Below are 26,079 nucleotides of genomic sequence, written 5' to 3'. Positions count from 1 at the left end.
AACATAGGGGAACGGAAGGAAAAATAAGAGAGGCAAACCATGAGAGACTCTAAAGTATAGAAAACAAACTGAGAGTTGCTGGAGGAGAGATGAGTGGGGGTATGGAGTAATTGAATGATGGGTGTTAAGGAGGGCACTTCATGTAATGAGCAGTGGATATTAGAGGCAACTGAGCAGTGGATATTAGAGGCAACTGATGAATCACTAAATTCTATCCCTGAAACTAACAATATACTATATGTTAACTAAATAGAATTTAAATAAAAACTTTTTTAAAAAACCTACTAATTGTACTTAAAGAGTCTGAATTTTATCTATAGGCAATGTGGAGCTATTTAAAATTTCAATACAGCATATAATATGATCATATTTGTGATTTAAAAAGCTAACTCTTGGGATCCCTGGGTGGCGCAGTGGTTTGGCGCCTGCCTTTGGCCCAGGGCGCGATCCTGGAGACCCGGGATCGAATCCCACATCGGGCTCCCGGTGCATGGAGCCTGCTTCTCCCTCTGCCTGTGTCTCTGCCTCTCTCTCTCTCTCTGTGTGACTATCATAAATAAATAAATAAATATACAAAAAATATTTAAAAAAAAAAAAAAAAGCTAACTCTAATAATATATAGAAAGATCCATATACATATATATGTGTATATACACACACACAAGTATCTACAAATATAAAGACTAATATAAGTTGAAAGATGCACCATGCAAATCATAAACTTTCTTCAAGACAAAAGGATACTAAAAAAAAAAAAAAAAAAAAGACAAAAGGATACTATCAGAGATAAAAAAAGATATTTAATAATGATCAAAGATCAATTTGTCAGGAAGATATAATAGTTATATATGAATGTGAGGCTTATAATAGAAATTCAAAATATGTGACGCAAATATTGACATAATTAGAAAGAAACATTACTAAATCAAAATAGAATGGGCAGCCCTAGTGGCTCAGCAGTTTGGCGCCACCTTCGGCCCAGGGCCCAGTCCTGGAGACCCGGGATTGGGTCCCACGTCAAGCTCACTGCATGGAGCCTGCTTCTCCCTCTGCCTGTGTCTCTGAACCCCCTCCTCTCTCTCAGGAATAAATAAAATACTTTTTTTAAAAAAGGAGATTTTAACACTTCTCTCTCAATTATACAAAAAAGGACAAAAAAAAAAAAACAAGATTTTCACAATACAGTTAATCAACTGAATCTAACTGACATTTATAAAACACTATACCTAACAATAGGAGAGTACAAATTCTTTACAAGTACATGTGGAACATTTACTAAGATATATCCTTAATAAATTTAAATAATATATTCTCTGATCCATAATGGAATTAAACTAAAAATGAATAACAGAAATAAAACAGGAAAGTCTCCAAATACATGGAGAAATTAAGTAACAAACTTCTAAATAACCCCAGGGTAAAGAAGAAATCAAAAGAAACTGAAAATATTTCAACCTAAATGAAAATGAAAATATAACAAAATTTGTGGGATGCAGCTAAAGAGACGATTAAAGGAAACTTATAGCATTAAATGCTCATTTTGGAAAAGAATGGTCTCAAAACAACGATCTAAGTTTCTATCTTAAGAACCTAGAAAAAGATAAAAATAAACAACCCAAAGCAAATAGGAGGAAGGAAATAGTAAAGAGCAGAAATCAATGAAACTGAAAATAGAAAAACGGAGAAATATAAACAAAATGGAAAGTTGGTTATTTGAAAAGTAAAATTAATAAATTTCTATCAAGACTGACAAAGAAAAAAGAGAGCATACACAAATCACCAATATTAGTAATGAAAGTAAGGGTAAATACTATAGATTCCATAGACATTCAAAATATAACAAATGCTACAAACTCTATGCACAGAAAGTTGACAACTTCAATGAAATGGAGTAATTCCCTAAAAACCACAAACTACCAAAATCACCTAAGATAAAACAGGTAACTTAATAGTTTTATAATAATGAAAGACATTAGATTCATAGTTTAAAATCTTGCCAAAAAAGAGTCTCTAGGTTCAGATGATTTCACCAGAAAATTCTACCAAATGTTTAAGGAAGAAATAACACTAATTCTATAAAATCCCTTTCAAAAAAATGGAAATGAAAGAAATGCTTCCCAACTCATTTTCTGAGGCCAGTAACAGCCTAATTCCAAAACCAGATAATCGAAGAAAACTATAGACTTCCCATGAACACTAAAACAAAAATCCTCAACAGAATATTAATAAAACAAATTCATTCAATGTAGAAAAAGAAAAATATGCCACACCAACTGGGATTTATCCCAAGAATGCAAAGCTAGTTCAATACTTGAAAAATCAATGTACTATACCATATTAAGATTCTGAAAAAGAAAAACCACATAATTGTATCAAAAGGCACAGAAAAAAGCATTTGACAAAATTCAACATAGATTCACATTAAAAGCTGTCAAAGGGACGCCTGGGTGGCTCAGCAGTTGAGCACCTGCCTTTGGCCCAGGGCATGATCCTGGAGTCCCAGGATCAAGTCCCGCATCGGGCTCTTTGCATGGAGCCTGCTTCTCCCTCTGCCTATATCTCTGCCTCTCTATGTCTCTCATGAATAAATAAATAAAATCTTAAAAAAAAAAGCTGTCAAAAAAACTATGCATAGAAGGGCATTTCTAAAAATAATAATAATAATAATAATTAACATCACACTTAAGATCAAAGTATCCAAGATGTACATGCTCACCACTCCTATTCAAGAATGTCATATTAGAAGTCTGATCCAGTGCAGTTAGACAAGAATAAAAGAACTACCACTGTCCTTATTTGCCGACAAAGTGGCTGTCTACATAGAAAATTTAAGGAATGTGCAAAAAACTCCTAGAACTAACAAATGATTTTAGGAAGACTGCAGGATACAAGGTTAGTGCATAAAGCAATCATTTCCCATCTACTAGCAAAGTACAACTGGAAAGACACTTTTAAATAAATGCAAAACACCTTTCAGAAAGGAAATACTTAGATATAAATGTAACATGAATAGATCTATACACTGAAAACTACAAAATGCTAATTAAAGATTCAAGGACAAAAAAAAAAAAAAAAAGATTCAAGGACAAATAGATACCATGTTCAAGTATTAGAAGACTCAACATAAGTAATCATAACAATTCAACTCAAATTGATCTATAGATTTCACACAATTACTATTATAGGATTTATTTATTTATTTATGAGAGAGAGAGAGAGAGAGAGAGAGAGAGAGAGAGAGAGGCAGAGACACAGGAGGAGGGAGAAGCAGGCTCCACGCCGGGAGCCCGACATGGGACTCAATCCCGGGACTCCAGGATAGTGCCCTGGGCCAAAGGCAGACACCAAACCGCTGAGCCACCCAGGGATCCCCCCCACAATTACTATTATAATTCTGATGTAATTTTCTTAGATACAGACCAGCTGAAAATTTATATGATAAAGGAACTGGAATAGCTAAAACAATTTTGAAAAATAATGAAGCTGGAGGAATCACATTACCAAAATCTAAGACTAATTATAAAGCTACAATAATCAAGACACTGATATATTGGTGAACTGATAACAAATAGACCAAGAAAACAGAAATAGTCTAGAAACAGATCCATACAAATATGGCCAATTGATTTTTCTATAAATGTATAAAAGCAATTCAATGGAAAAAGAAAAGGAATCTTTTCAACAAATGATAATACCCCCCTAGATCAATCCAAAGTATTTAAATCTTAAATATCTCTCAAAACCATCCACTTTTTCTCACCACCACCTCCCAGCCTAAGTTATAATCAATCTCTCCTCTAGCTACTTCGGTTGTCTGTCTACTTAACTGTTGTATCTTAATATACTGTTCTCAATATTACAAGCCAAATAAGCTTTTCAAAATGCAAACTAAGTCACTCTCTACTCAAATTCTTTAGAGCTTTCCATTCCTCTTAGGATAAATACAAAACTATCTTGATATGATTCAAAAGGCCATCAATTGCCACACTCCTACTACTTAACTCTTTAGCCTCATTTTGTACCACTCTCTTCTTTTCACTCCACATTGCACTTACCATACTCCTTCCTATCAAAGGAACTTTACAAACAATATTTTCTCTTCTGGATAAGCTCTTCCCTTCCTTATCTGGATTTCAGTTCAATCTTTACTTTTGAAAAAAAAAAAAAAGGCTCTCCTTACCTAACTAGTTCAAATCCCTTTATTATAGGCCTGATAGCACTATGAATTAATCTTTTACTACCTTTGTCACCATTTTAATATTATCTTTGAATGATTGCTTATATTTAAGTGTGATTATTTCATGACTACAGACCCATGCAAGCAGCATATGCATCCATTTGCTCCCAATTATACCCCCAGAGTATAGCATAATAGAAAGTCAGTATATGTTTGTCAAATGGTTAAATATATTGTTTTATTTTTTTCCTTATAACTACCCCATTAGATTTGTACAATTATTTTCCCCATTTCACAGATGGAAAACTGAGGCACAACAATTATTTTGTAATTTTTAATTTGATTTTTCAAAGACAGAAAATTTAAACCTTAAGAAAAACTATTCAGTTCCATTTTGCAATTCATAGATATCTAGAAATGTAAGGAACCTAAGAGATGTTCGTAGTCTGTTTTGCTAAGTATGGGGGAGTCAAAAGGGTGAATAAATCTTTAAACAATTATACCAAAATAAATTAATTCCATTTGTGATACGTGCTATTAAGGAAAAGTTCAGGGTGGCTATAGCCATAGGCCATACAGAGACCTAAACTAGATAAGAGGGATTTATAGATAATATCAAGAGATTTTTCCTAAACTGACATTCAAGGTGAGACTTAAAGTATAACAAAAAAATAAGTATGCATTATGAAATCTAAAAGCAATATAAACTTTATTATTCACAAGAGCTGGAGTAAAGCAATTCAATGGAGAAAGAATTAGCATTTGGAAATAATGCTTCCTGAGAGAAGAACCAGGAGTTGCAAAATCAAGTAGAGATACAATAGGTTAAACCCAAAATCATGTATCTGTAATCATAAACAGTATTATATACCAAAGGTTAGCAAACTACAGCCTGCCAGACAAAATCAGCCTACAGTCTCTTTTTGTAGGCCCTTAACCTAAGGGTCATTTTTATATTTTTACAAGCTCGTTAAAAATAAAAGACAGGAAAAGGACAAGAAGGGGAAGGGAGGTGTGGAAAGAGGAGAAGAAAATTAACATTTTCTATGTAGACTAAAAGCCTAAAATATTTACTATCTAGTTCTTTAAAAAAATGTTTGCTGCCCATGCTCTGTATATTGTAATCAATTAAAACATAATGAAGCCTATCTTAACAAATTCATTAAACATGATTCTATCTGAATATTAAACATAGTTACTGAACATATAACATATATATCTTCCTCAAAACTGTAGCTTGGTAGCTTAAAGGTATCAAAGGCATACCAAACTTACTATCAGTAAATCTGTAGTATCACATGAATATTTAATATTTAATTAAATGTAATGTCAACACACACTCAAATAATATAAACACCTTCACCAAGACAGTTTTCAAAATGTATTAAACTTGGTACAACTAAGAATGTGACTTCATTAAAACACAATTTGTTTTATATTTTAGCTGAAAACACTAATATAAAACATCTATAATGTGAGAGTCTAAGTTAGTGGATTCAATATTACTTTGAAAAGTAACTGCTCTGTGTTAACAAGAGAAATTATATACTTACCAAGATTATTTTCAATTCTTCAAGTTCTACTTCTCTGTTATTTTTAAGCTTAGTCATCTCTTCTAAAATAAACAAACAAAAGATGTTAAAAGTCAGATTAAAAGAACATGAAAGGAGAGACAAGAAATAAGAATACCATCATTTAAAAGGGAAAAAAACCAAGAGATGGTTTAGTCCAATTAAAGCACCATAAAGCTTTATGAGGCAGTCCAAATGGAACTAATGCAAAAATAATAGATAAGTATTAATAGGAATGTTTCTGTTTCTATAAAGTCACAATCAAATGAACTCAAAGTTCACTAATCAAAACAAGCAATGAATCTATATAAAATATATTTGGAATTAGGTCATCCAGCATGTGCCTTTACATTTACTTCATCACTATCTAAATATCTACTCTTACTCTTCAAATTAAAAAGGAGAAGCAATCCACTTTCTCAAGCTAATTCTGACTATTGTACTCTAGACCTCAATGTTCCTACCTCCTCTGAGACTTTAGTTGTTCTATTACCGATATACATGGAACCTCTGTAGAGGAATCTTTAAATTCCCCCATCCCATCTAAACATCCATTTGAATACAAAACAATACCTGATTGACCTTTCTGCCCTTTCATACTATTGTCAAATTTCTTACTTTGTTTTGCAGACAAATTCCTCTTTTTTATCTACACATTTCTTTCTCAGACCCATGCAAAACTAAAGCTACATATCACATCTTATTACATTAATGAAAACTATGATTTCAAAGATCAATAACCATTTTGTGGAATAATTCTCAGTCCTCTTTATTGTAGAGCTTTCTGATATTTGATGCTATTAACTACTCTCTACTTTTCTCCCTGTCATTTTCAAAACCTTGCATTATTTGCATTTCCTATCCTCTCTAATTCCTACTCCTATTTTCTTTGCTGACATCCTTTTTTTCTACCGTAAATAGTAACACTCTACAATGCTTTTCCTTCTACCTTCTATTAATTCAGTATTAGGCTAATTAATTTTTAAGACTTTATTTAAGCTAATTAATTTTAAAACCTTTCCAATTCAAACCTCCTGCTTTTCATTCCTTTATTAGATTTTTTTTAGCTGCCTACAAGGTTCCCAAATGATGTTGGTCACCTAAAATTTTGTTGTATCCAAAACAGTGTCCTCCCTCACTGCTACATGTTTTAATCATTGAAGATATGAGAGACTTGCTAGAAGTTTCCCAGACTCTGTACCTTAAAAATAAGCAAAAAATTTGCAATTGCCCGCCGTTTTTAAGGAAAAATCAACAAAATATAAAATGTCACTATGGAATCTGAAAGAAAAGCCTGTCACATGCAAAGCTTATTTAATAAGCACATTTCATTTTACACAAAAAGAGTTAATTTTTTCAAACTTAAGGACTGATTAAAAATAGAGGGTGAATCTGTTACCTAACAGAGCAAAAGCAACAAGGGTACATAGAAAAATGACCACAGGAGTAAAAACCTGTTTAGAGCAACATTAGACTAAACTGAAGAGAGAAGACATATGAAGAAGCAAAGTAAACTGTCCCAAGTCAAAAACTGAGAATAAATTGACAAAGACTTTGTGTTTACCGTTGGTTTTAACTCACTTCATCTGCACTACCATACTCTTAAATGAGCAATAAAAAAAGGTGATAGAGAGTTTGAACTCAAGCAATGAGATGGCTCTTAAATTTATAACACAGAATAGCCAGATTTGTATTTTTAAAGGAACACTCTAGCATTAGTGCAAAGAATGAACAGAAGGGAGACAAGCCTGGAAACAAAAGTACCAATTCTCAAGCTATTACAATTATTACTGGTCAGAGGCATGTGGTCCAGACCTAATACCAAGATATAATAGGTAGAGCAGGCTTAACTACACAGAAAAAAAAAGTGGTCTTAGTGTGAGTCAATGACTGAGACTGCTGAGGAAATGACAGAGGCTGATGGAGGAACATTCTAACCAAAATGTTAGCTTAAGAATATGTCACCAAGGAAGAATGCAAAGTGTAATCAGGAAACAAAGCAATAAGAATAAGGGCTATTGGAGTAAGAAAAAGGTTATGAAAATAAGGCAAAGCTTCCGCTGGTCTTCTATTCAATGTATTGTGTATTGAATACAACAAGGGATGAACAAAAATGAGGACAAATGAGGGCAATCTGAAGCATGGTTTGATGATTAATCTGCCAAATACAATTTGTGTTTCACTATGTTACTCACATGCATCCCTCTGGTAGACTAAGAGAATGTGCTGGGATCTTAAAACCAGGAAAGAAGAAATAGGGACTAGAACTGTTCTAAGTGTATAGAGATGAAGAAAAATGGAATGATTCAAAAGATAGAATTACATTAGTTAGGTTTTATGAAGTAGATATTAAATGTTAGAAACAGGGGATCTCTGGGTGGCTCAGCGGTTTGGCGCCTGCCTTTGGCCCAGGGCATGATCCTAGAGTCCCAGGATTGAGTCCCAGGATCGAGTCCCAGGATCGAATCCCACGTTGGGCTCCCTGCATGGAGCCTGCTTTTCCCTCTGCCTGTGTCTGTGCCTTTCTCTCTCTCCCTCTCTCTCTCTCTCTCTCTCTCTATCATGAATAAATAAATAAATAATCTTAAAAAAAATAAAAATAAAAGTTAGAAACAGAAGAACTAGATAATCAATTAGAAGTGAAAAATAAGTGGGGAAAAAAAAAGAGTATCATCCAAGATTTTGATTTTGAAAACAATACTTTTAACCAAAGAAGGAACAGCCTAATGCTGAGTACTTACATCATTGTTAATGCTGCTCTCCTACACATAATGCTTTCCACGTTCCACCATTCTCTACAACTACCCAAAGCCTCTTTATATCTGAAAGTTTACTTTTAAAATCTACCTCTTCTACAAAGTCTTTTCCAATTCTCCAGTCCACAGTGATACCTTTGGCTTCCTCTTATCATCAGCATTAAAACATATCCATCAGTAACAAATCTGTGAGCATTCACCGCAAATATATAAGTATGTATAAAACACAAATACATATTTATATATCATATAAAGTTTTTTTTAAGATTTTATTTATTTATTCACGAGAGAACAGAGAGAAGGAGAGGCAGAGGCATAGCCAGAGGGAGAAGCAGGCTCCATGCAAGGAGCCCAATGTGGGACTCAATCCTGGGACTCCAGGATCACAACCCAAACCAAAGGCAGACACTCAGTCGCTGAGCCACCTAAGCGACTCTCATATAAAGTTTTAAAATATAAATATGTGTATTGTGATATTCATTATAAAATATATGAAAAGCATAAAATAAATAGAAGTTCCAATAATTCCTTCCCCTATCCTAATTGAATTCTTGCTCATCCCCTCATTTTGGAAACACTGCTCTAATGATTTTATGTGTTCAACATTTCTCTCACAATAATTAGAGATTTCTTCAAGAGCATAGTATTTTACATCTTTTATATGTTTCCATAGCACCTGAGATGATGCTAAGAAACACACACAGAACTGTTTCACAGTTCTCGAAGAATTCCTTATGCAAACTTTTCTTAATCCATTGCTCTATTGTGAGGAAAATCACCTTATGCATTTGGTTTGCTAATCTGACAATAAGTGCCACTTAATTGCAATATCAGACTGAGTCATTACAAATAAATATCCATTAAAAATATTTTAAGGACTAAAATTATTCCTTAATATACAACACTTAATTGAAGGAAGATTTAAAAATTCGATGAAAAATGTGTTTATAATCACTCTAATATAAAGTAATACCAAAGAAAGTATTTATCATTGTATAATACAATTTTGGATGTTCAAAGATTGTGGTCTATAGTAGGAAATTAGGCATTGCCAAAGGGAAAGCATAAATAAGTTTCAAAAGTTCAACCAAACATCCTGACAAGGCAAAATTTCTTGCAATTATTTTAATTATACAAGTATCCAAAGCTAGTAATAAAGCCTACAGAAAGTTGTATAGTCTAGAAAAACACCAGCCAATTCATGAGTTATTTTAATTTATAAAAATAATTATTTTCAGGGCATCTGGGTGGCTCAGTTGGTTAAGCAACCCAACTCTTGATTGCAGCTCAGGTCATGATCTCAGGGTCATGGGATCAAGCCCGATGTCAGGCTCCACACTGAGGAGGAGTTTGCTTGAGATTCTCTCTACCTCTACTTCTGCCCCCCACCCCGCTCTTGCACATGCTCTCCCTCTCTCTCTTTCTAAACATAATAAATCTTTTAAAAATAATCATTCTTTTCACCAAAATTGGAAAAAATGTTTTTATATATTTGTAATTCTCCTCATCTGTACCTATCTGTAAATATGAAACATAGGAGTTATTAGGATTAGCTAATTAATGGGTCCTTAAATTCATAAAATAACTATAGAATTTCTCGTTTGGCCATGAAATCTGTTGAATATTAGCAATACCATATGACAAAACAGGGTAGCATTTTCCTATAAATAGTTCATAATCCAACATGACAAATCAATAAAATTTTAAAATTCAATTAAAATATGAGACATTTTCCAGCAAGAATTATTAAAGCCTCTAAATCCTAATATAAGAAAAACAGACTACAAACATCTCTTAGGTTCCTTACATTTCTAGATATCTATGAATTGCAAAATGGAACTGAATAGTTTTTCTTAAGGTTTAAATTTTCTGTCTTTGAAAAATCAAATTAAAAATTACAAAATAATTGTTAATTATTAATGATAGAGGAGAAACTATATTTTATTCTGAAACAGGGTGTTTTTTAAATAATTTTTTATAATCAGCTAATATCATGTATATGTACACATGTACACATGTTATTCTCTAATTCTAATTCTCTAAAACTTACCCAGTTCACTTGATCTCTTCTTAAGCTCCATGGTAAGTGTTTTCAATTGATCATCACTTTTTTCCAATCTTGTAAAATATATTTTACAAAATGTTTACAATGTAAAACGTTCTTTTAATCAGAATTCATCTTGTAACTAAAATTGGTACAATTTAACAATATATCTTGGATTCACTCATTCAATTTTTAAACATTTTTTGAGTACCTATCATGCATAACACTTCAAAAGAAGACATTATTATAAATACATAGTTGTATATTAATTTCATCTGCACAAAAACCTTAAAGCTTATGGTGACAATTTATCTCTTAGCTACTGATGATAATCAAATTAATACACCTTAGAACTTTGAAAGAGACTGAATATGTAACTATTATTACATTGAATTCTGCCTTAGGAACAATATAAATGTGAGAATTGTGTAATTCACTTAATTCCTCCAGGTTTTGGTCTCCTCTATAAAACTGGTAACTGGAGGTAACTGGAACAGATGATATCTATTACAATTGCAAAATTTGAAAACTGCTTAGAAAGATCAATCAAGAATACATAAGATGAGGTGAACTTTTTAGAAAAGCTAGATTTTCTTTCTATACATAAGCAGTAGAGAAGAAATACTGGTCATGACTTTACAGAAGAGTTTGCATCTACCTCTCTTGCATCCTACCAAACTTAATTAACCCTAATGTTAATGGGAAAAAATAATTACTTAGGCCTCTTAACACAGCTTTATAAATACAAAGTATGAAAACAGAGTAAGTTTTTAATTCAAGTTTTAGACAAACTGTTATTTAGATGAAATGTAAATGAGTTTTTTATATAATCATATTCATTATTTTAATAAAAGTATTTGCATATCTACTCTGTTCCAGGCTAGTTACTAATATCATACATCAGAAAGGTTACAGACCCCAGCAAAACAAACCCACACCCTAGGAAGTTATTTCTATGAAGCTAATAAATAATCTACAACTTAATTAAATATATTCTATCACTGCATCAGCATTATGAGCTTAGCTATATAGCTTGATTCCGTGGCAAAGTATGCATGGCAACTATCCCAGAGAACACCTGCCATCTTTTCTTAGGAAACCTGCTTACCTAATACAAACTTTTAAAATGTATTCCCACTTTTTACATTAAAAAAGAGACTTGGTTTCCAATGTTATAAGAATTAGAGTTCAGTTGACAAAGAAGAGAGAATACAATGAATATTGGAAATAAATTGTTTTCATTCAACTAAATAAAAAATATTTTTACCTTTGCTGTTCTGTTGTCAATAGTTCTTTCAAGTTGTAGATAGAAGTTTTAAGTTCAGTAACCACAAATGAATGAGCAGCTTTAGCTTTATTAAATTCTTCCATCTGATCTTCTTTTTCTCCAGTGAGTTGATATATTTTTTGTGTTGCCACCTGTAAATCTTCCTCTAAAGCCTTCTGAGTACTCTAAATGAAATAAAGTAAAAAACACATGCTATAATCCATGGGCCTTAAAAAAAAAAAAAAAAAAAAACCTGAACTCCTCTGCTTCTACGATTCGCTGCCCTTCGCTCTCTTCTTATCACCCACCTCCTTTACACCACCCTGGGCAATCTGGAATGCCCACTCAAGTACTCCTATTTCAATTCAGTATTCTCCCAATGCCAATCTATAGTCCCAACTTCCCAATGGAGTCCTCCTGGCCCATAGGGTTCTTTCAATTTTTAGAACTAGTGTAGCAATTTTTGCCTGAATCACTCTGTTGGTACCTAGCATGGTCTTAACTATTTTAGTTATTACTTTTGATGTGTTTTTATCCAATGTTTTTAATTGAACTATAAGCATTTTATAGACTAGGATTTTATCTTCTCTACTTGAAGTTCTGGTTCCTTGTATATAGTATTAGCATTCAATAAATATTTGATTCATAGTATGAGGCTTATCAGACACTAATAGGTTTTTATATCATACCACACTTCTTTGCAAAGACATTTTAATATCTTCTAGTTCTGATATCAAATGATTCTGCTTCTCATTTGACTCTTTTAGGTTTTCATTCTGTAATTCTAAAAAAGAGAGTTGTGAATTGGTAGTACTTAATAAAAAATACATACCAAGAAAGCGAATTATCTGTTACAACTACCTTTATTCTTCTAATGAAATACTCTAAAATGAAGTATAATTATGCAAATACAAATGCTCTGATATTGGTCATCATCTACTTTTACTGACTTTTCAAGATTATCTCCCAAGCACTCAACAGTGAATATACAAAGATTTTTGGTGCTACGTTTTTAATAACAGCTGAACATTGAAACAACAGGAGATAGATTAATTACAATGGTACATACACACAATGGCATACCATGTAGCCACCAAAAATGATGACTTATTAATCACCAATTTCAATACACATTCACAAAAGGGCAAGTTTAAATGGTAGTTATATAAATAGTGCACGTGAAAGGACACACAAAAATATTACAAGTAATTTATCTCCTAATGGTGAAATTATTCCATATTTTATTTTCATCATTGCCCACCTTGATTTTTAGATTTTTCTCAAATGTTACATTCAGGGGTACCTGGGTCGTGCAGTTGGTTAGATCTCTGACTCTTGACTCCAGCTCATATCACAATCTCAGGCTTATGAGATCAAGTCCCACATTGGGCTATGGAGTCAGCTTGCAATTCTCTCTCTCTCTCCCTCTGCCTCTGCCCCTCCTGCTCATTTTCTCTCTCTCTCTCTCCCCCCCTTTCTCTCAAATAAATGAATGAATAAATCTTTAAATAACTAAAATAAAATATTATATTTATATGCTGAAATATTATGGGGAAAAAGCTTTTGACTCTACAGCTAACATTCACTAAATATTAAGTGTTAGTTACTAGTCTATGTGCTTTGTATGTGTGCATTCACTTTTAAACATCATAAAAACAATAGAGAAAAAAAAGAAGTTCATGCTCTCTTCCCTGGGTTCAAATTATTCTACATCCTCTTATTAGCTACCTAACCTTGCCACAAAGACATTCCATGCTCTTGAACTACAAGAATTAATATCGTTAAAACATCCATACTAAAAAAAAAAAAAAAAAAAAAAAATTCCATACTACCCAAAGCAAACTACATATTCAATATAATCCCTATCAAAATACCAATAGTATTTTAATAGAACTAGGAAAAATAATTCCAAAACCTGAATGAAACCATATAAGACCCTGAATAACCAAAGCAATTTTGAAAAAGAAGAATGAAGCTGGAGGTATCACAATCCCAGATCTCAAGATACACTACAAAACTGTCGCAAACAAAATAGTACGGTACTGGCACAAAAATAAGACACATAGATCAATGGAACATAATAGTGAGCCCAGAAGTAAACTCACACCTATATAATCAATTAATCTACAACAAAGGAGGCAAGAATATATAATGGGAAAAAGACAGTCTCTTCAATTGGGACTGGCGAGACTAAAAACTGACATTTAAGAGAACAAAAGTGGACTACTTTCTTACACCATACACAAAAATAACCTAAAAATGGATTAAAAACCTATATGTGAGACCTGAAGCCATAAAATTCCTAAGTGAAAACATAGTAGTAACTTCTTGGACACTGTCCTCAGCAGCATATTTTTTTAATTTTATCTTTTTATTTTTTATTCGTTTCAGAGGTAGAATTCAGTGATTCATCACTTGCATATAATACTTAGGGCTCATGACATCAAGTGACCTCCTTAATGCTCATCGCCCAACTATCCCTTCCCCCAACCCACTCCTCCAGCAACAACCCTCGATTTGTTCCCTAGAGTTCAATGTCTCTTATGATTTGCCTCCCTCTCAATTTTCATCTTTTTTTCCTTCCCTTCCCTGTATTAATCTATTTTGTTTCTCAAATTCCATGTATGAGTTATATCATATGGTATTTATCTTTCTCTGACTGACTTATCTCACTTAGCATAATATCGTCTAGTTCCATCCACGTCATCTCAGTAACCTACTTATGCATATATCTTCTTAGGCAAGAGAAGCAAAAGCAAAAAATAAACTACTGAGACTATACCAAAATAAAAAGCTTTACAGCAAAGGAAACCGTCAATAAAACAAAAAGGCAACCTACTAAATGGGAGAAGATATTTGCCAATGATATGTCCAGTAAGGGATTAATATAGAAAATACAGAAAGAACTTACACAATGCAACACCAAAAAAAAAAAAAAAATCCAATTAAAAAATGAGCAGAGGACCTAGGGCTCCTGGGTTGCTCAGTCAGCTGAGCATCTAACTCTCAGTTTGGGCACAGGTCACAATCTCAGGATCCTAAAATCAAGCTCCAAGGTGGGCTCACTGCTCAGCATGGAATCTGCTTGAGATTCTTTCCCTTTCCTTCTCCCTCCCCCTCAGCCCCTCCCTCTCTGACTTGTTCTTTGATATTCTCTCTCTCTCTTTCGAATAAATATTTTTTTAAAAATGAGCACAGGACTGGAATAGATATTTTTTCCAAAAAAGACATACAGATTACCAACAGACACATGAAAAGATGCTCAACATCACTCAACATCAAGGAAATGCAAATCAAAACTACAATGAGTTATCACCTCACACCTGTCAGAGAATGGCTAGAATAAAAAAGACAACAAATAACAAGCGTTGGCAGGATGTAGAGAATAGGAAACCCTCATGCAGTGCCGCTGACAATGTAAATTGGTGCAGCTACTGTGGAAAACAGTATAAAAATTCCACCAATGTTATAAATAGCATTACCATAAAATCCAGCAATTCCACTTCTGGATATACATCCAAAGAAAACAAAAATAATAATTCAAAAAGATATATGCACCCCTATATTACTGCAGCACTGTTTACAATAGCCAAGATATGGAATTAACCCAAGTGACCATCAATAGATGAATGGATAAAGAGATGTGGTATATAAATACAATGAAATACTATTCAGCGATATAAAAAAGAATGAGATCTTGCTATTTGTGACAACATGGATGGACCTAGAGAGTATTATGCTAAATGAAATAAAGTCAGACACAGAAAGACAAATACCATATGATTTCACTTATACACAGAATCAAAAAAGCAAAACAAAAAACAGACTGTTAAAAAAAAAAAAACAGACTGTTCAATACAGATAACAAACTCAAGGGCTACCAGGGGGGAAAGTGGGTAAAAGGAGATGCATGAAATAAATAAAGAGGATTAAGAAGTACAAACTTTACCTATAAAATGAGTAAGTCATGGAGATGAAAAGAATAGCATAGAAAATAGTCATAATGTAGTAATGTTGTTTGGTACCTCAGTGAGCTCTGAGTAATGTATAAAATTAAATCATTATATTATATATCTGAAATATAATACTATATGTTAATTATACTTTAATAAAAATACAAACATACAGTATGTAGAAAAAGAGAATTCAAATTCCAGAGAATTGGAATTTGAAAAAGTAATAAAATGGATATTTTAGAAGGAAAAAAATATGATTAATCCAAAATTTAGAATTCCATTCCATTTTTGTTTAAAAGCAAATTAGACACAGCAGAAGGCAAGATTAGGAAACAGGTGGATAGAAGATTTCCAAAATGAAATAGAGAAAAAAAGAATAAAAGATACACATGGGACAAATGAAAAGTAACTTAAATGAATACATTTCAGTGCTTATGAGTCTACAGAATCACACAGAGTTACTTGTTACCAGTATATTATGTCCAGGTTATATGATAAGATTAAATATCCATTTATCCTAACAACTATTTAACTACTATGTACATAGCAGTATGCTGGGAACTGAGTTACATAGATATTTAATGAGAGACAGTCCCTTCCTGCAAGGCACCCAGTCACAGATGAGTAATGGTTAAACCATTCTAAAGAAGAAAGAGTTCACTGGAATTTAGGCAAAATATCTGGAGTGGAAATAAGAGGTCCCTCCTTTTGGACAGAGGAAGTAGTCAAAAGTATGAAGGTGACATAGGAAGAACGTAAAATGTAGGAGAAGTTAATTTCATGATATCTGGAGTATAGGATGTATTAATAATTGTAAGGTAAAATGAAGGGCATAGTTTCACAGGACTAGATAATATTTGCCATGTGAAAAAGAATGTTTTTAAGAGAAAAGAGATGAATATCACAAAATCTATATGATGCTCTGAAAGGTGCACAGTGTTTCACAAAGTGTATTATGCCTTCCAAGTGCCCTGTCACTTAAACAAGTTTAAAAAATATTCAATAAAATACTCTAAACATAACATTCAAGATTCTTCATAGTCTGATCCAATCATTCTTTTCCAGTCTCATCTACCTGAGTTCTCTAGCATAAAGACACACTAATCAGTGTTTCAAATATATCCTAACTTTGACACTTCTAGGATTTGCACAAGGCATTTCTTCTGCCTACATTCTCCCTTCCAATTCACTGTCTAGTGAAATGATAATTATCAAAGGTTTAGTTCAACAAGCAATTTTCCCTAATGCCTTTCCAAATATCTTGCTCCAGAAATACTCCCTCTAGATCATGTTCCCCATGTTTTCATTCATTTATGAAATATTTATTGAGTGTCCTGTATGTCAGACATTGTTCTAGGCACTTGGAATGCATCAGTAAACAAAAGAAAAAAAATACATCTCTGTTTTTTGGAGCATTTTGTTGACATTCTGAAGAAGGATATAGTATGGAAAAGTAAAAAGAGGACCACATGTACGTTGAAAAAGCTCCTGAAAGTGACTCTACTACATCCTCCTCCAACTGACCCAATCCAGGTTGAGAATTATAGCACTAGAAAGCATTACAACAAAATTATAATGAAAACCAAAATTTTAAATATAAGGGTAATACATAAGACTCATTGTTATATTTTCTTATGTAAATTCTTACTTGTCTTTTCTTCTAATTGATTAACTTTATCTCTGGATTCTTCTAGCAGAAATATTAAATCTTTCATTTTATTCTCTTTCTCAGTATTTTGGAGCAATAGCAGTGATACCTAAAAAGGAAATATTTAAGTAATACATTATAGATATGAAAAATTAAATATGACACCTTAGCATTTACCATCACCTATGATTATTTTATGTACTTGTTTATATGCTTTTTAGCTGGTTGTGCCTGGGCATTTAGTAATATACTTACATTGTGTTCATTCATTCAATAAATGTTTAAACTAATATGATCTATCCAATATTATTTTTTCATTTAAAGTTAGCATTTAGAAGAAATGTAATAAAATCTGTTGGTTCATTTATTCCATTAATATTATGGAGCACTTACTCTGTTCCACAGACCATACTAAGTAAGCATTGTGTATACAGAGATGAGGGAACTTAACTTCAAGAAACTCAGGGCCTAGGAACTTTCCAGAACAGCTGGTGAGAAGCAGAGGAGCAGTGGCTGCCTAAGGTGCACCCAGCAATGTCCTCCTTCCTGCTCCCTGACATTGGCCTCTATGATAGCTGTAGAATATGGTGAAAGTAACTACTTAAATATGATCCTTTGGGAGTCAAACCCAATGCCACTCAAGAAGAACTGAAAAAGGCTTATGGGAAACTATACTTTAAGTATCATCCTGATAAGAATCCAAATGAAGGAGAAAAGTTTAAACAGATTTCTCAAGCTTATGAAGTGTTCTCCGATGGAAAGAAAAGGGAATTATGTGACAAAGAAGGAGGAACAGACAATTAAAGAAGGTGGAGCTAGTGGGGGTTTTGGCTCCTGGTTACACTTTTTTCCTTCTCTTTGGACCATGATAAGCTTCAGAGTAGTGACTTGGGGAGCAGGGTCACTTGGAGTGAAGAGACATTCATGTGGAGAAGTTAATTCGCATGTATGAGACAGATAGAAAGGTGTTTTTTAAGGTATAGGCTTACTCTAAACCATTTAACTTCTGTTCCAAAGTAACTGTAATTTAATGTTGGTAGTATACCAAATTATGATGAAGAGCTTTAATTGTATGTTTAAGAAAAGTCATGTCCACAAGTTTAAATCTAGATATCAGAAATAAGCAATTCTTGGGATGCCTTGGTGGCTCAGCGGTTGAACATCTACTTTGTTGGGCTCAGGTCATGATCTCGGGGTCCTGGGATTGAGTCCTGCATCAGACTCCCTTCAGGGAGCCTGCTTCTCCACCTATGTCTCTGCCTCTTTCTGTGTGTGTCTCTCATGAATAAATCTTTTTTTAAAAAAATTAAGCAATCCTTGAAATGTATGAATGTCTTCTCAATATACTGATTAGAAAGCATAAAAAAAAAAAAAAACTCAGAGCCTAGACCAGGAAACAAACAACTATACTCAAATTTTTTTAGTAATATGAAAAAAATATTATATGAATCAAGAAAAAAAATACCTAAATCAGCCCTAGGAGATATAATAAAAAATTAGTCCTTTTCAGAGTACTGAACTGAATCCGGATAGACAGTAGAAATTAATCAGGCAAACACAGAAAAAATGAATGTTCTAACTCATACAAAAGCACAAAGGATCAAGAGTTTATGCTTCATTTAGAGAACTGAAAATATTCAGATGACTAGAAAATAGAGTCCATGAGAAGGTAAAAGATAAACTTAAAAAGACAAGCCGGAGACTTGCAAATTCAAGATGGCAGGAAATACCCCACTGCCCTATTTCATTTACAAATCATCCAAAAACAAAAAAAAACAAAAACAAAAACAAAAAAAAATAGGAGGACAGACTCCATCTCCCATGAAACCTTGAGACTTCTATAACCCAAACCACAACATGTAAAGGAAAGCAGTTGGAAGGAATGGAAAATGATTGAGAATAGAAAAGTAAGGTCAAACCTAAGAGCCCACAGAGGAAAGATAACTACTGAGAAGCAAAATAAGTCAAAACCAAAGAACTCCAGAATGTTTCAAGAATTGGAGGCAACAGAAACTGTGGAAAGTAGGTATGAAAAAGGAGACTAAGTATAAGGAGACTATTTGGAAGTCTGTAAAAGTATTAAGACATCCCTAGGCCCACTTAACCTTCTTTTTTTGGACTCTACTCCTTGATAGCCAATGTAGTCAGAGAACTAACCCTACCCAATTTTTGCAAAAGATGCATAGTCATATTGAAAAGGAAAATCCCTAAACCTGGTATTCCAAGCACAGGGCGGGTTGGGAGTGAAGGATATAACTGAAAGATCAGCATATGGAATGGTGAGACTCAGTCTGTCCTTCCTACCCTACCAACCCCAATCCAAAATGCCATTGGCCAAGTTTTTATCCCCAAGCAGGAATTTGGAGAACTCCAGAAAAAAATTATTATAAATAATAACATTTAGAAGTCCATAGCAAAATACCAGTTGGCCACACCACCATTGTACAGGGAACTCCAACAATCTACAAGCTCTGCTCATGCATCCAGAACTCCAATAAGCTTTTAAGCACTTCCTTTTACTTTTGCGTTCCTTATAATATGCACAATTTTAACTCTTAAAAGGCCTTCTTTCAGAAATCTAGTTTAAAAGTTCAGCTAAAACATAGAAAACTGTTAACTCTTTCAAAAGATCCAAACATTGATCCCTGGGTAGCTCAGTGGTTTAGCACCTGCCTTCGGCCCAGGGCATAATCCTGGAGCCCTGGGATCGAATCCCACATCAGGCTCCCTGCATGGAGCCTGCTTCTCCCTCTGCCTGTGTCTCTGCCTCTCTCTCTCTCTTTCTCTGTGTCTCTCATGAATAAATAAATAAAATCTTAAAAAAAAAAAGGATTCAAGCATAACATAACCATAACTTAAAGAAACCTCTAAGTATCTTCTCTGTACTTTCAATTAACTTTTTAAGTAGATATCCTTGTTATCTATCATTACAAAGTATCTTGCGGCAAATCAAAGAAGAAAACTCTGAAAAAAATAGGGCGAAACAGAAGAGGATTCCTTTCTATAAATCATTTTCTATTTGGGAAGCATTTGACTTGAAATTGATAAAGTTGCCATAACCTGAAATCGACATTCTTGTGAATATCTAAGAACACAGACTCTTATTTTCAAGTTTTCCACTATATGACATTAATAGAAAGAAGCAAAAGAGTATTTTAGTTCCCCTTCCATGGTGTCACGAATAGTAATGCATTTAAAACTAAACTGCACAACGTGGGTTGAGTGGTCAATGATCATCATCCTTACATTTTAGAAAGTTTTTATCTGAACAGAAGTTCTTAAATATTTTCACAGCAATGTCCGATTACCCACTGATATAAATATTGTAGAAAATTCATTGATTTTTTTCTAAAAGGGCTGGCATTCAGTGCATGCATGTTTGAATCAATGTAAATTAATTCTGCTAGGCAAAAGTTTAAATATTTAGATATGCAGAATATTAAAATTCTCATAGAAATTCATCATGCAGTAAGCTGATACAGATTTCTTTTGAAATTTTAAGTATTTTATGAAGTAACAAATACAAAAAATAGAGCTGATTATTTAAAAATACCTGCTTTTCCTTGTCATTTACTTCCTTCTTATATTCCTCTTCCAGGTGGTGGATTTTTTCATAATCTTCCTTTACTTTAAAAATAAAGCAGAAATGGTTTAATATCTTAACATAGTTCTATAACAACAGAATTTAAAGCTTCCGACATTTTATTCCACCTCCTTATTTATCTAGATACTAAACCCCAAAGGTTTCAAACAAGCTAAATTACTATTTTCTTGCTGCCAACTTTGTTTAGTAAAGTAGTAAATTTAAAAAACATCAAAGTATAACAAAAAAATTCTATAATTTTTACAATAGCATATATGTAAGAGCTTATTCTTTATAATAATCTAAAGTAACACGGGATCCCTGGGCGGCGCAGCGGTTTGGCGCCTGCCTTTGGCCCAGGGCACGATCCTGGAGACCCGGGATCGAATCCCACATCGGGCTCCCGGTGCATGGAGCCTGCTTCTCCCTCTGCCTCTGTCTCTGCTTCTCTCTCTCTCTCTCTGTGTGACTATCATAAATAAATAAATAAATAAATAAATAAATAAATAAATAAATAAATAAATAAATAATTTTAAAAAAATAATAATCTGAAGTAACAAATTTTAAATATATATACAGTTGACCCTTGAACATTAGGGGTGCTGACCCATATACAGTTGAAAATTCATGTATAATATTTGACTCCCCCCAAAACTTAACTACTAATAGCCTATTAACCAGAATTCTTAACCATAATATAAAATTGCTTAACACGTATTTTAAATATCTAATGTATTATAAACTGAATTCCTAAAATAAAGTTAGAAAAAAGAAAATATTAAGAAAATCATAAAGATGGGCAGCCCAGGTGGCTCAGCAGTATCACGCCGCCTTCAGCCCAGGGCCTGATCCTGGATGATCCTGGAGACCCCGGATCCCAAGATCCCACGTCAGGCTCCCTGCATGGAGCCTGCTTCTCCCTCTGTCTATGTCTCTGCACCCCACCCCCTCTCTGTGTGTGTGTTATTTTAACATGAAATTTTACTCAAAAAATGTAAAAATAAGACCAAATTACACTTCTAAAAAATTAAGTCTGTGTGTCTGTGTGTGTGTGTTATTTTAACATGAAATTTTACTCAAAAAATGTAAAAATAAGACCAAATTACACTTCTAAAAAATTAAGTACAAATCATAGTAAGTTAAAAAACAAAAATAAAATAAAATAAAATAAAATAAAAACAAATCATAGTAAGTTTGATTTCAGGGAAAATGTAGCTTTGAAGCCAGAAGGTAATTTTTAATATATTATCAATTCCCTGCCACATTCCACAAGATTTTGAGGGGTTTACAAAACAACAAATACAAAATTTAAAGGAACTGGGGCGGGACACCTGGGTGGCTCAGCAATTTGGCTCAGGGTGTGATCTCCCAGGGTCCAGGATCAGGATTGAGTCCTGCATCAGGCTTCCTGTGGGGATCCTGCTTTTCCCACTGCCTATGTCTCTGCCTCTCTGTCTCTCATGAATAAATAAATAAAATCTTTAAAAAAAATACAAAATAATAAAGCAATTGGAGCATCAAGCTGACAGTGTGAAAACATTAAAAGAATCTAATAAAAAGAGAAACATCAGTACAATAATATGAAAATTAAATAGGATCCATACAATTATTTCTTTTAAAGATTTACTTATTTGAGAGAGAAAGACATAGTGACAGAGAGAGCAAGAGCACAAGCAGGGAGGAGAGGGAGAGGCAGGTTCCCTGCTGAGCAAGGAGACCAATGCGGGACTAAATCACAGGACCCAGGGATCATGACCTAAGACAAAGGCAGACGCTAACCAACTGAGCCACCCAAGTGCCCCAGATCCGTACATTTAAAATGCATCTCCAATCTGGAATTCTCAGCTTGCACACGAAGTTCCTCAAAAGCTATTATCATTTTCTGAAACATAAAGGTTAACTTTTAAGAATCATACTTACATTTTTTAAATAGGTTCTTCAAATTATGAATATATTAATAAATTTGTCTCATGATCATTAGATTTAAAACCACTCAACTTTGAATAATACCTATAATTTATAATAATTAAGTAATTTACTAAAAATGCATTAAGAGAGTCTATTATATTAGCTTCCCAGGTGCTTAAAGGCACTGAAGACATGTTATATAACACCAAACAGCAGCAAAATGATTGTTGGTATTCTACTCATTTTTAATAGCTCATATTAAAATCTGTAATTTTATTTTTGGCTTACTTATTTAATTTCTGTCTTCCCCCCACTAAAGTGTAACCTATCTGAGTTCTCTCCCCACTAGAGTCCAAATTACGCTTCCATTATCTGACAGCATGAGTTCATTCAGTATTCAACAAATTCTGATTTGCAAAATTTTATGAATTCATTTATTTGTTCAAAATTTAAGGAATTCAATTCATTTATTTCCTATCTATTATTATGTGCCAATCACTGTCTTAGGCACTTGAGATATAAGACAAAGTCCTTACCCTACTGGAACTAACTTACATTCCAGTGTAAGAAAGAATACTTACACATACACATGTATTATCAAATAAATGTCATGTAGTTCTAAGTCCTCTTCAGAAAAGTTGAATGAGGTAAGGAGATAGAGAATAACTGAATGGAAAGGTGTTTTAGATAAAGTAGGGGGATTTAAAAAAAGGAAAATGAAGCTTATAAACTTGCATAAAATCTTGGACACAAAAGTTCTAGACGGAACAAAGTCAAAGAATCTAGATCAAAAAGAGCTTAGCAAATTTCAGGAACCTTAAAAAGAAAAGAACAACTATAGTAGAGAAGCAAAGTGGAAAACAAAAAGGGATGGGATAAGAAAAGTAAGCAGCAACCAGACACAGATTAATAATATTTTGTATGTTTTTCAAATTAATGGGTATGTGTCATAATATGCTAGTCTCTGACACAGAGTTTATATTTGATATATTAAAAGGTGTCACTAACAGGAAATTCAAAAGCTACTAACAACACATTAACACACCTAGTAAAGAACCTTAAGAATCTTACTGGATATAATCACATGTCAACAAATAAATAATCCTTACATCAAGGAGAGCTATCACTCTACTTAGAAATGATCTGTTTAAAATATTTAACTTTTTACTATCACTTACCTCAATGTTATTATTTAGATCCACATATACTTGCCTAGTTTCTTCTCGTTCATATTCATCTATTATTAACATAAAATATTTTAGAATTAAATTTTAAAATGATTACGATGCCAACAAGATAATACTCAAAATGCCTCAGGAAAACATTAAAATATTTAAAATTCTGTGTTAGTGAAGTATATTAGTATATCTTGAGTCTCTTAAAGTATCATCAAACGTATAGAATTATTGAATTACTATGTTGTACATCCGAAACTAAAGTAATATTGTATGTCAACTATACTTCAACATAAACTTTTAAGATAAGTACTTCATAGTAAGACACAGTGAGACATGATTGTACTTCAACCTCAAAAGCTCTAATTTTCTGTTTTAGAATTACTATCCATGATTTTATCCAAACTTTGTAAAATATATTTACAGTTTTAGCTTTTACAATGAGTAGGGATTTAACAATTATTCTTTCAAGTATTTTTCCTTTGTATATTTACAATTCATAGGGTACACATGAAAAGCCCACTCTTCTGATTTCTTGCTCTACCTGAGGAAGCAGAAAGAAAGATAAACCTCAAGACACAAAGAACAAGGTTATGAATAGGTGTAACCCCAGAAGGAAATCCCCTATAAATCCTTGACCACCTTTTTATTTTTATGTTTTTTAACCTAAGCAATTATTCCCTCTAGCTATAATCTATTCAATAGATTCTACCAGAATTAAGGCACAAAATAATAACAGAAAGTGGGGTTGCCCCTTTATCATTCCCCCAAATGAGGCCAGCATCACATAAAGCACATTAAAGATACTTTTCTTTTAAAAAACCCTCTACATCCAACATGGAGCCCAATGCAAAGCTTGAACTCATGACCCTGAGATGAAATCAAGAGTCGGATGCTTAACTGACTGAGCCACCCAGGTGCTACAAAGCATATCAAATTTAAACAGGGTGTAAGTCCGACATTATCAGTAACAAATGGCAAACAAGAGCACAACAGCTATGATAGACTCAACTGTTAATGAGAAGCCAAATAACTGAAAAGAGGGTATATGAACTAACTTCAGAAGAATACAGGTTTCTAAACCTTTCAAAAATAATGGAAAGCACTCTGGACTTATAGCATATGAAACAGGAACTGAACCATTTTTATCTGAATATTAAAGAGCTGGGAAATTTAAGGAAATAAAGGCAGAACATATCAGCATTTGAACAGAAAGATAGTTTTTACTTCTCCACCTATTCTTTCTCATATTCACTACCTAATACACTTAGAAACACATCTTCTCTACTGCTCAGAAACTATTTGTGCCAAAGAACTGCATTCTGTTGCCAACACCTCCAATCTTCCCATTACCAATAACATCAATACTTTCAAAATACCCTCCAGCCATTCTTCTAATAGGACAGTCCCGAAAAATTGAACAAAAAAAACTACAGAAAAGAAAATAAATGGGTTTGATGTACTTTACAGTTGTCAGAAGCAAGGTCCTACAGGTAGCACAAAGGGACTCTGGTAGCTGAGTATTCCAAGTAGTGATGTGCAGTATTGTAAAAATATAAGCCTACATTTTTTGTTTTTCTTGATATTTATCTATCCATTTATCTACCTACCTATCTCCTCACCCCCCACTTCACTACCTCTCCCTACTACCTACCTTCCCTCTTCCCTTCCCCAACCCCTTTCTGCCTCCCCCACTCCAACACTTACTTTGCCCCAGTCTGAGCAACTAGATCTCTCAGCATTTGCTCCCTTAAAGAAGAGATGATTCAACCAAAAGCAAAGAAAAAAATCTCTGAACTTCAAAAGACCAGTGTTGAAGGTTAGGGGCAGGTTCAGGACATAAACAATAGGTTTTTTTAAATATTTGAATCAGAATGAAGCTTTTTAACCTCTACACCAAGAAATATTTACTCATTTGTGGAAAGAAGCCTTTAAAAGGGGAGTTAAGGTGCATGGGTAGTGGTGCAGTCAGTTAAATGTCCAATTCTTGGTTT

At 33.4% G+C, this 26,079-nt stretch overlaps 1 protein-coding gene across 4 annotated transcripts in view; it reads right to left on the bottom strand.

Annotated features, from left to right (window-relative positions):
- Positions 1 to 26,079, bottom strand: part of SYCP1 (synaptonemal complex protein 1) — a 142,576-nt gene that overhangs the window by 93,627 nt on the left and 22,870 nt on the right. For all 4 annotated transcript variants that reach the window (XM_049095414.1, XM_049095413.1, XM_025453424.3 and 1 more), the window contains exons 9-16: positions 24,089 to 24,147; positions 22,815 to 22,884; positions 20,973 to 21,046; positions 17,420 to 17,528; positions 12,505 to 12,599; positions 11,816 to 12,000; positions 10,555 to 10,622; positions 5,731 to 5,792 (exon numbers count right to left, since the gene is read on the bottom strand). In XM_049095414.1, the coding sequence (XP_048951371.1) occupies positions 5,731 to 5,792; positions 10,555 to 10,622; positions 11,816 to 12,000; positions 12,505 to 12,599; positions 17,420 to 17,528; positions 20,973 to 21,046; positions 22,815 to 22,884; positions 24,089 to 24,147 (722 nt within the window). The remainder of the gene's footprint in view (positions 1 to 5,730; positions 5,793 to 10,554; positions 10,623 to 11,815; positions 12,001 to 12,504; positions 12,600 to 17,419; positions 17,529 to 20,972; positions 21,047 to 22,814; positions 22,885 to 24,088; positions 24,148 to 26,079) is intronic.

Source organism: Canis lupus, chromosome 17, assembly GCF_003254725.2.
Source record: "Canis lupus dingo isolate Sandy chromosome 17, ASM325472v2, whole genome shotgun sequence".
NCBI classification, from domain to species: Eukaryota; Metazoa; Chordata; class Mammalia; order Carnivora; family Canidae; genus Canis; species Canis lupus.
This window is presented reverse-complemented; position numbering and strand designations above follow the sequence as displayed.